Below are 11,324 nucleotides of genomic sequence, written 5' to 3'. Positions count from 1 at the left end.
CCACTGCCCCACGGTACCGGCGGCGGGAACGGGGCTCCTTGCTCAGCGTCGGGACATGCCGGGAATCCTCCCACGGGCGTGTGGTGACCGCGGGAGCGGGCGGTGCCCGGTGGTACCCACGGGGGTGTGGCGGGATTGCCAGGGCCGGTCACCGGTGCCACTGCGGGGACCGGGACAGCGGGGCGAGAACGCTGTGACGCTCAGGGACCCTCCCGAAGGACCGGGAGTGTCCTGCCTTCCGCTGCTCCAGCCTCTCAAGGGAGCCGCCGGGCTCTCCTGCTTCCCAGGAACACCCACCGCACATTCACTTTTTCCCTGGTATTTCCAGCCCGTGACTAACGCGCTCATCAGCGGCGCCCAGGGAGCCCCCGGCGCGGGGAACAGGCGGCCTTGCCCCGATGGCCGGGGCTGTGGTGTCCCCATGACAGTGTCACCGGGCTGGCCACAGACTTGCCACAGCCCCTCGCGAACGCAGCGCTGCTGCCCACCCCGCTGGGGACGGCGTTTACACCCGGCGATGCCAGCAGGGGAAAATCTCCGGCAAAACAGTTGCCGAACTCTTAATCTGCCTGAAATTCCCTGCCCGGCTCCTTGGGGACGGGGTGTGTCCGCCCGGCCGCCCACTCCAGAGCTCGGCAGTGCGTGTCTCCCCATCCTGGCGTGACTCCCACCCCGCCTCCCGTCCCGGCGGCGGCCGGCGAGCGGCGCTGGGCCAGGGCCAGGCCCAGGGCAGCGCCGAGCGGGCTCCGGAGCCTGGCAGCGCTCATCTGCCTCGTGGTGACATTAAGTGTCACCGGTTCCGAGCGGGACAGATGCCCTCCCCCCGCCTTACTCTGAGTCACTTGGCAGGAACAAAGTGTTTCAAGCACAAATCTTGGCGGAGGCTCTGACCCAGCGCCAAAATAAAGTCAGGACTGGCGCGCTGGTGTGAGTGAACCAGCAGCATCTGCCGTTCGTTAATTATTTGACCAGGATTAGACTCCTCAGCGGTGACACCGGGGCCAGCGGCGAGCACCAAACCAGTACCGAATAACTGACTGCAGGGAGGCGGTGGCTGCCCTCGTGTTGCCCCTACGGAACACACCGGCCATTGCCCGCTGGGGCAGAGGAACCGGCTCTGCCCGGGGTTCGGCAGCCGCCGAGGCACCGCGACTGTGCTGAGCGGCCGTGCAGGGCTCCGGGAGCGCGGGTGGAAGAACACGGAGTCGGGTCGGGGCAGAGGCACGGCGGGCACTCGCTGGCAGCAGCACCGGGGCCCGAGCGGGGCCGGGACCACCCGGGACACCGGGACCCCACGTGGGCACCGGCCGGGCGCCTCCGTCACTTCCGGGGCGGGGCCGCTCACCGGAAGCGGCTGTTACCTGTGACCGTTGCTTGGCAACGGCGCCGCGGCGCGGCCATGGCGGACGAGGCCGAGTTGCCCGTCGTCACCTTCGGAAACCTTATGAGCGAGGGGATAACCCTGAGCCGGCGTGGCCAGCACGACAAGGCTCTGGGCTGCTTCAATGACGTGAGGGCGCCGCGGCCCGAGGGCACCGAACTGCCCACGGCGGGGGGGCCTCGGGGGGGCCGCCGGGACGGGACGCGGTTCGGTTCAGGCGGGACAGGAGGCAGCGGAGGGAGCCGCGGCAAGAGGGGGAGGCACGGAGGGACGTGTCCCCAGGAGGGCTCTGCGCGAGGAGTGGCCCAGACGGGGTAGTTCAGGGACAGGGCAGCGCCTGCAGCACCTATGAAAAACAAGAGAAGACTCTTTTTAGTAAAATCCTTGTAGTTTTATCCTCATCCCTCATCAATCATCCTCATCCATGCAGGAACTGTGGCAGCAAATACCTGGACTTGAGTATTTGTGGTGTTGAGCCAGCACAGGTGGCTTACCCATGTGTGGTGACATGTCCAGCATTGGTGACACGTCCATCTCTGTGGTTCCAGGCACTGAAGCTGAGAGCAGGAGACAAGCACTGCCTTATCACCCGCTCCAGGTGTTTTCTGAAACTTGGAGACACAGAAAACTCCTTGAAAGATGCGGAAGCTTCACTCCAAATTGACAAAACGTTCTCTGAGGTAACAGCTGAAGGGGTTGGAGAGGGGTGGCCAAGGATCTGTGAGACCCTGCAGGATCTGAGGCAGAGCTGTGAGGAGAGAGCTCACTCCAAACACTCCTGAGATTCCTCCTGCTCTCAGAGCTGTTGAGGTGCTTAGACACCTCCAGGTTTGGGGTTTAATGTGTGCAAGTTGTTACAGCCCTGGGCTCTCACGTGTGCCTGACAGAAGTTACTTGAGATCTCTCAAAGTTTTCCCTCATTTTATTAATTTGTTCCCTGAAATGTCGTTTTAGGGGCTTTACCAAAAAGCAGAGACACTGTACACCATGGGTGACTTTGAGTTTGCTCTGGTGTTTTACCACCGAGGCCGAAGGCTCCGCCCAGACCTGCCCAAGTTCCAACTGGGCATCAACAAGGCTGAGGAGGCGATTGTCAACTGCATTGGGAGTAAGAAGTGTCACTTTCTGGCCCCCATGAACCCAGACAACGCTGTTCAGGGCACAGCTGATGGCAAATCAGCTCTAAAAGTGACCCAAGAGCCCCACACCAGAGCCTCTCTGCTTCTGGGTCCATGTTATTTCTGGCAGATAAATCCAGAAGCACCAGGAAGCACCACAAAGAAGCAACCCTTCTCTTTTTTCCTTTCATTCTTTCTTTCTCCCATGAACACCTGTTTGTACACAGTGTCTGATCCCTTTAGTTCTGTAGGTGAATCCTGACACTCCAGTTTCCAAAGTCATCATGGAAACTTTCCAGAGAATACAGACCAGAGCAGTTCATCTCATCAGTGACCTGCTTGTGGCCTCCCAGTACATGAGAGTAGCTGACAAGAAAGTTGAAGACACAATTTACAAGGGCCTGGAGTGCCAGGACAAGGAAGAATGGCTTCCCACTGCCTGAGGGCAGGGTTAGATGGGATGTTGGGAAGAAAATCTTCCCTGTGAGGGTGGGGAGGCCCTGGCACAGGGTGCCCAGAGAAGCTGTGGCTGCCCCTGGATCCCTATAAGTGTCCAAGGCCAGGCTGGATGGGGCTTGGAGCAATTTGCCATACTGTAAGGTGTCCCTGCCCATGGGAGGTGGAATTCCAGGAGATGGAACTGGATGAGCTCTGAAGTCCCTTCCAAGCTAAACCATTCCAGGATTCCATGATTTTATGATCTACCTCCAACACTAACTACACAATCAATTTTGAGACCTTTATCCCTGCATTCAAAGCCCAGAATGAAATGTGGCATGCCACCTCAGACTGCCCTCCTGAAATCCTGACTCTCCTCCAATTTTCATTGCAAAAGAGCAGTGAAACTGTTGACTCTTGTAACGAGCTCTGCTCTCACCGTGCCTGGCTCAGCTCACCGAGCAGGTCCTGTAGAGACCTTTCCTGTAGAGGAAAGGCCAACGACCTCGTGGGGTTCAAAACAAACAGAAAATCCCTTTTCCCTTAGTTTTTCTCTCAGCCCTGCCAGCAGGCGTGGACGGGATGTGTCCCCCTGTGGGGCACAGACACCTCAGCTGGGGCTGCCACCTCTGACACGTGAGTGGAACACCCGTGCAGGGCTCCTCTGGGGCTGCCAAACCTGCCCGGTGGGTTGGAGCCGCCCCGGTGCATCCCGGAGCCTGTCCCTGCCCAGCACCTGGCACACCCCACTCACACCCCACACAGATTCCCAGGTAGGCCAGGGCCTCCCTCTCCCAAAATTTCAAAACTTCAGCCCTCCCCCAGTGGCAGGGATTAACATGTGCCAGTGGCACCAGAGCCTGCAGCACTTTCATATGGGATAGTTATTTAAAAAACAGGGAAGGTTTCCAGATCTGACTTGCTTTCCTCCATTCCTGCTGCTTCCTGAGCTTAGCACAATGCTCAGATATTGTCACAGCTCCAGCTGAAATCTTCCCAGCTCAATATCCTGAGCCAAGAGCTCTAACCACCTTTGGACCTCCAGGGCTGCAGGCACAAGAATAGATTAAAAAACTAGAAAACTCTTTTATCAGGCAATAGCTCTGGGATGCAGGGAAGCATGGAAACACCTCAGCATGGATGTGGATGTTTGAATAGTTGGGAAATGCACACGCATTAACAGGATACATCCCCAAACTGCTTCCCTGACTCTGCTTCACCTGCATGGATGGGAACACCTGCTCCCATGACTTGCCTGTGTTTGTGCTGCTGGTCTGGGCCCTGTAGCTGCACTGAAGGGAATTCTGCAGCAGCCTCAGAAGCTCTGTCCATCCCTCAGACCAAACAAAGAGCTGTTCCTCCCTCTTCCCTCCCAGGGTGCAGACAGATGGTGGTACTAGGAGTCAAGTGAAAACACAATGGGCCTTTTGCCCTAATCAGTGCACAAATGTTTAAAATAGCTTTTCTTCCATTTTTTGCTCCAGCTGTGATCCCCCAGAAGAACGTGCATCCTTCTCCTTCAGCTTCCATGCAGGATGTACCCTGTCTGTAGGAATATTGCATCAGGAGCCCCCCAGTGCCATGTGAATTAAAATCCCAAGAGGAGCTGGTGGATGAGCTGCATTCCATGCTCCCAGAACAAACCAACACCCCCTACTCCATGGGAAAGAATTAGAAAAGCTTTGGTTGAAACCAAACGTGTTGGGTTTGGCACCTTTATGGGCATTTTATTGAAACACCCTGCATGGCTGCTGTGCAGCACTAACACAGACTCCTCTGTGTCTGCAGATCCATCCTCAGTGAAGCTGGAGAGCAAGGAGGAGCTGTGCTTTGTGAGCAGGCAGGCAGAGGTACAGCATGGGGTTCCTGTTGAAGAAGCTTTTAGAGCTGTAATGCTGAAATGGACACCAAAGGAGTGACAGTCCCCACAGGGACATGGCTGTGGCTGCTGAAAGGCCTCTTGAGCATTAAAACACACTGGCCTGTCATGAGAGTGTTTGTCACCTGTTTCTAGTGCAGGTCTGGCTCAAGCCACCCAAAATTTAAAGGGGAGGGCAAAAGGGCAGGAAGAGGCACCATGCAGGAACAAAACCTGGAATTTCTCCTCCAGCTCATATCTGGAGGTATTGCCAGACACCCATCCGAGGCTATTGAGTAACAGCCCAGAGGTCGAGGAGGGCACAGTGAGCTCCAATATTGACTTTGGGTTTACCTGATGTTTAAGGGTCACAGTTTTGATAATGGACACTTTCTTTATTGCTTCACTTTTGAGCGCTCCATTGCAGTAGTGTCTTGTTCCTCTGAGAGGCCAGAACTAGTTCTTACCCTTTCTGTAACACCCTTGTGATCCCCAGGGTACACAATTGGCTGCAGAATTTCAATTGCTCATGGCCAAAGCAGCTGTTGAGACACTGACTTTTTGCTTTTATTTTAAAAATAAGCTGTCTTATATGGAGTATAAACAGAATTCTGCTCATTCCAATGTTCCCCACTGATGTCCCCCAACTCCTTTTGCTTTTTTCTAGCTGCAGAGCAAAAAAGACAGCCAGAAACAGCAGACCAAACCAACTAAGGAACAAAAACAGATGAAGAAGAAGAGTCCAAAAACAGAGCAACAGCTTCTGGGAGCGCTTTATGCTGACAAGGCATTCTTGGAGAAGTTGCTCAAGGATGAAGGTGTTTCTCCTTCTCAGCAAATTCTATTTTTCTTTCATCCCTTTTTTATTCTTCTTTATTTCTTTTCTTCTTTTATATCCCTATGACTCTTTGTTAATTGTAGCAGAGCTCATGTAGCACATGGTGCTCACAGTGGAGAGGACCCAGGCAGGTGTCTGCTCATGGGACTGTGACTCCTCTGTGGATTTGTTGTAAATGCTGTTAAGGTCAAGATGCAGGAATTGAAGAAGTATCTTATTTTAGAAAAAGACACAAAGATTACTCTCCTTTAGTCATATTTCTAGGGAACTTTTCCCCCAGAAACAGAGAAGTAATTAAGATTTGGTTTGCTCATAGGTTTTACAGTGTTGCCAGCATTAATTACACATGTGGACAGTCTGGTTTGCAGGCAGGTAAAAGCCCTTTCAGTTTCTAGCTGCCAACCTGATCCACAGCACTGTTTAAAGTGCCCTGTCAATACAGATGTGCCATACAGATGTTCTGTCCCAGAGGACAGGTGCTCAGCACAGCTGGCGCCACTTACTGGGCCCCTTCTTGGCTCTGATCAGCAGAGAAGGCCACAGATATGAGACTGGAACACGAGCTCAACTCACTGAACCACACGGGGACGAGTAACAGTTTATTGTTAACTCTCTCATCACTTCAGCTCTGAGGAGCACAGAACGCTTTTTCCAAGACTGTCTGTGTCAGAACAGAAAAACATTCCCAATCAATTCCCCACTGAGCTGGAACTCAGGTCTGTTGATTCTCACCTGAGTTGTACCTTATTTTATTTCCAGACTTGATGCAGAGCAGCACAAGGCACGGGATCAAAGTCATGGACCTGGTTTCAGGTGGCATCTCCTACCTGAACCAGCGGCGGGACTTCTGGCAGCAGCAGAAGCCGATGTACGCCCGGGTGTACGAGCGCAGGGTCCTGCGGGAGGAGCAGATGCGGGACAAGAAAGAGAAACCATCTGACATTAGCAAATCCATTGCAAAGAATATGGAGGATATTGAGCTGTGTAGGTCCCTGGCTGGAAGCTGAGTGCCTCCCACTGCCGTGGGGAGCTCTAACTATTCCCAAGCTTTGTCTGAGGGTTGGCCACTTCACCAGGTCTCAAAACCCCAGTATTGAGGTTTGGGTTGGAAGGGACCTTGAAGTTCATCCCGTTCCACCCCCTACTATGGACAGGGACACCCTCCACTGTCCCAAGTTGCTCCAAGCCCCATCCAACCTGGCCTGGAACACTTCCAGAGGTTGGGAATTCACAACTTCTCAAAGTCTTTGAGTCACACCCCAGTGTCAAACTCTGCTCCCTGTTCCCAGCGCTGGCCAGAGGTTCTGCTGAGGAAAGCTGCAGGAAAGCTGAGCGTCTGCTGAAGCGGATACAAGCATGGTCAGAGAATGAAGTTCCCAACAAGTATGAGCTGATTGGGACTCTCCACAGCTACATTGGGAATGCACAGTTGGCCATGGGACAGATGGAGGCAGCTTTGCGCAGCCATAAGATGGATCTGGATTGTGCTAGGCAGAAGTAAGTTCTGGGAAGTTCAGGTGGGTGGAGAAAGGGGAAAGTGCCTCTGTGGGGGTGTTTTAGCATTGGGCAATGTAATTCTCACCTGGGGGGTTTAACAGGGTTACACATTCAGCTCTGCCCAAGTATTAGGGCCTGTGGTGACTTTTGATCTTCACTAATTCAAAATAAGGAGCCTGAAGCAGATTTCTAAGGGCCCACAGCTCAGGGCACATCAAAACCTCTGCTGCAGCAAAGCAAAAGAATACAAGCCCCAGTCTCAAGACTTGAATCTTGAGCAAGCACTTCCTTCTCAGGAAGAAATTGCACCAGTTTTCTGCTACATTTTGTCTTAAATTCCTTTTCATAGAAACTATTAAGCATGGCTTGAAATAAAGGTCACTTCCAGGTGTACTTACCTGTCTGCACAGGACACATCCCATGGCTCTTTCAGCTGAACCACAGCAGACCAAAATGTAGTCTTAGATTTAGCAACGGTTTTCAAAGCATGGCAGAAATCATGGAACAGTGGCTTGAAGGGATTTGGGACTTATGTTTGGCAGTAGTGCACTGAGCTTTTAAAATATCACCGAGTGGTTGTTTCTCATTTTCAAAAATCCTTTTGGAAATGGATGTTGGTTTAGGAAAAGGCTGCCTCTCTCCTGGCGATCCCACTCCCCGAGGGGGCCGGGTAAAAGCAGGAATTAGCGGGAGAGGGGCGGGAGGGTTCGGGACCTCTCTGAACGCCGGGGTGCCTTCACGGGCTGGCGGTGACGGGCGGGCTGCGCCCTCTGGCGGCTGCGGCTGGAGCCGCCGCTAATGACTCGTTAATGACCCGGTTAATGACCCGGTTAATGACCCCGTGCCGGGGGTTTGAACCAGGTGATCCCTTCCCACCCAAACGGGGTCTGTGATTCCATGACTCCCATCGCCTTTATCTGCTCCTCGCATATAATGGCTTTTCCAGCTCTAAGGTAAGGGTAGGCAAAGCCGCTTCTGAAAATGAGAATGAGGATAAAGAAAAAAATTAAAGCCCACAGGGTCTGTTATTAGAGGAGCTGCCTGTAGCATGGAGCAAAGCTTGGTCCAAGCACGGGATCAGGGCTGGTGTCAGGAGCCTGGAGACACACCGCAGACACCTTTTTGTGTCTTTACTTTGAAAGACACAAATCATCCGTGACTGGCAGGGACACAGAGGGAAACAGAGGCAAAGAAAAGTGGAAAGGACTGCTGAGGACTTTCCCAAGGACTGTCAGATTTGCATAAAATTAATAATAATCAAAGGCAAAGCTAAACCATTTCCCCTGTGTCTCATGGGTTCAGCTGCCAGAGCTGCAGATAAAATCAAAAATCAACCTTGATTTAATGACTTTCAGCCTGACCTGGGCCCTTTACTTCCCAACGCTTCTCTGAGAGCATGGGGAGCACCAAAGGGACTGTGAGGCTGAAGGAACCCAGTGAGTGAGTGAGGAGCAGGATGATGTCAGTGCCACAACCCCTTTGTCTCCTGTCTCAGCTCTCTGACGGACAGCGTGTCCCGGGCCCTGGACCACATCGGCCATGTCTACGCCCGGGTCGGCAAGTTCCAGCAGGCCATCAACGCGTATGTACAGCCCAGCAGCAAAGGCACCTGGGGCTGGAGTGACCCAGGTCACTCACTGCAGCCAGGCCTGGGGAAATGTTCACACCTGAGCCCTTTGCTATTGATTTATATTTTAAAAAATATGGATATTGATCTAATACCAATATCCAACTATGACAGACAAAGACTCTCTAACAGTTTAAAGTTAGAAAGTGTATGTTTATTACAACGCTGAGCAGCGTGCAGCTCCCAAATACACACACACAATTTACAGATGATCACAGGGTCTTTTATGTACAGGAGTATTGAATACCCAAAACACAAATGCATATTCATAACTCTGGTACATCTCATTCCCTGCTTTGTGTGGTAATTAGCCAAAAAGCCATTAAGCATGAGTAGTTTGTTCTTTGAAATGGGTTGGTGGTCTTTTTTATGAGGTGGGGTCCCAAAATGATGAAGAAAGATTGTCTTCCTCAGCTCTGACTTTTTAACTTTTAGTGTTATGTGACAACTGAATCCTGTTTTTCCAGGACTGTTTGATTTATGATTGTATTGTATTCATGGAATCTATTGATAGTTTGACAGGTTCCATGATTTATCAGTTCCTTCAATCTGGCTTCTGTTAACAAAAGGGAAGCTTAGCTACCTTACCTCAGCAATATCTATTTTAAATAAAGTCTTTAATTCTTCTAAATCAATGCTTCGGTATCAAATCAGTGGTTGAGTTGTAACTGTACCCAGTGAGGGTTGGTTAAAGGTCTGTCTGTCTTATTCTGCTTGAAGTTGGGAGGAGAAGATTCCACTGGCCCAATCCAGCCTGGAGAAGGCCTGGCTGTTCCATGAAATTGGGCGGTGCTACCTCGAGTTGGGGAAAGCTGAAGTAGCCCAAGATTATGGCCAGAAGTCCCTGGAGTCAGCAGATGAAGAGGGAGATGTGGAGTGGCAGCTCCACGCCACCGTGCTGGTGGCACAGGCACAAGGTAAAGATGTGGGTACAAGGTTTGTTATCAGGGTGGAGACTCTGGTCTGAAAACATCTCTAGGATTTAACAGCCAAAGCAGCTGCTCAGAGCAAGACTGGCTTGATTATTTCTTGCTGTTCTCCCGATCCTGGGCTAAACCAGCTGATATCCTTGTCTGTTCCAGTGAAATTGAAAGATTACCCGGCTGCAATCATGACTTTTGAAAGGGCTTTGGAGAAGGCGAAGCTTGTGCCCAGTGAAGCTGCTCAAAAGGGCATCATTGCGGTAAGGGGGGTGCTGAGGGGAGGAGGAGCTCTGGGCAGCCTCTGGGAGCAGCAGCCAGTAATGCCGTAAAAATGCAGTTTTACAGTAGGGGAAAGGATTTGGTAATGATAGCAGAGAACAAAAGAAAACAGGAAAATTTTGAGTATGTAGCAGCATTTCTGGGGCTTTTGTTAAGAGCTTAATCCCTTTCAGGCCTTGGATAATGTGAGCAAAAGCTTCATTGAGCAGCTGAACAAAAGCGGCAAAGGCGGGACACTTCCCTCACATGAAGGTACTTGTTCACACCTCTGCACCCAGAAATGGGAAAAAAACCCCACTCTACTGCACATCAGCAGCACCTTAGAATTCCCACAGCATCCATTTCCTTGCAAGTGTTACATTAAAATCTTGGTGGAAGTCCAGCATTGTTTCAGCTGCGCTCCCAGGTCCAGCCGTGAACAGCTTAGAGCAGGGGATGGCAGCGCTCCCTGAGTGTCCCCAACACCCCGGGCCTGTGTCCCCAACACCCCGGCCCGGTGTCCCCAACACCCCAGCCCTGTCCCACCCCTCCTGGGGCTCGGTGGGAGGGTCCTGGCAGGGCGCTGTGCCCGCAGCCCCCGGGGCTGTTCCCCTCAGGCCGTGCAGCCCAGCACAGGACCGAGACCGGAGTGAGATTTCCTGGTGAAGATAACGGAGCACAGGGGTCTTTCTTGTGCCCAACTGCTGAGTTCTAGGATTTGTCTTAAGTTTCCTTTTCCCTTCCCAGATCGCGTCTTCAGCAGTAAAAACATAAAAAGCACCACTGAGAATGCGGAAAAGGAGGAAGGGAATCAAGATTAAAAGCCGTAAAAGGAAGCCAGAAACGGTACAGAAGCAGACGGAAACGATACATAAGCAGACAGAAAAGTTAGAGAGGGGAAGACGGACAAGGAAATAAAAGCAGCGGGGTAAAGTAGAGCCTTGCAGGAAGATTAAATAAATATTGAGCAAGCATCATACCCAGCACTGGAGTGGGGTGTCCCTAGCAGGGAAGGAGCTGGTCTGAGCCGCCGCCGTGTCCGGAGCGCTGCTCCCCCGGCCCGTCCCCCCCCTCTGGCGGCCCCGGCCCCGCCGCATCCCCGGGCTGTCCCGGCAGCGTCCCCGGGCCGTCCCGGCAGCGTCCCCGGGCTGTCCCGGCAGCGTCCCCGGCCCGTCCCGGCAGCGTCCCCGGCCCGTCCCGGCAGCGTCCCCGGGCTGTCCCGGCAGCGTCCCCGGCCCGTCCCGGCAGCGTCCCCGGGCTGTCCCGGCAGCGTCCCCGGGCTGTCCCGGCAGCGTCCCCGGCTCCGGCTCCTCCGCGGGCGGGCGGGGCGGGGGGCTGAGCCCCAGGGCCCCCCCCGCAGCCCCGGGGAGGGTTCGGTCCGGCCCT

General features: G+C 53.2%; 1 protein-coding gene across 1 annotated transcript; it reads left to right on the top strand.

Annotated features, from left to right (window-relative positions):
- Positions 1-1,337: 1,337 nt before the first annotated feature.
- On the top strand, positions 1,338-10,993 carry ODAD4 (outer dynein arm docking complex subunit 4). The gene is made up of 12 exons (XM_083877572.1): positions 1,338-1,510; positions 1,930-2,061; positions 2,336-2,489; positions 4,726-4,787; positions 5,463-5,613; positions 6,393-6,617; positions 6,923-7,130; positions 8,626-8,712; positions 9,478-9,674; positions 9,840-9,940; positions 10,133-10,211; positions 10,686-10,993. Exons 1-12 carry the CDS (start codon positions 1,400-1,402, stop codon positions 10,757-10,759), a joined length of 1,581 nt encoding a protein of 526 aa, XP_083733698.1. The 5' UTR covers positions 1,338-1,399; the 3' UTR covers positions 10,760-10,993.
- Positions 10,994-11,324: the final 331 nt, after the last annotated feature.

The sequence above is a fragment of the Zosterops lateralis genome (genome assembly GCF_965231275.1).
Source record: "Zosterops lateralis genome assembly, chromosome: 24".
NCBI classification, from domain to species: domain Eukaryota; kingdom Metazoa; phylum Chordata; class Aves; order Passeriformes; family Zosteropidae; genus Zosterops; species Zosterops lateralis.
The sequence above is the reverse complement of the archived record's forward strand: the minus strand, read 5'-3'. Positions and strand labels throughout refer to the sequence as shown.

What these genes read in the sequence shown, in the direction of transcription:
- ODAD4 (XM_083877572.1), top strand. Translation starts at nt 1,400, where the DNA reads ATGGCGGACGAGGCCGAGTTGCCCGTCGTCACCTTCGGAAACCTTATG. An exon ending in GAAGTTGCTCAAGGATGAAG is followed by an intron (nt 5,614 to 6,392) that starts GTGTTTCTCCTT and finishes TTTTATTTCCAG; the next exon opens with ACTTGATGCAGAGCAGCACA. An exon ending in TTCCAGCAGGCCATCAACGC is followed by an intron (nt 8,713 to 9,477) that starts GTATGTACAGCC and finishes TTCTGCTTGAAG; the next exon opens with TTGGGAGGAGAAGATTCCAC.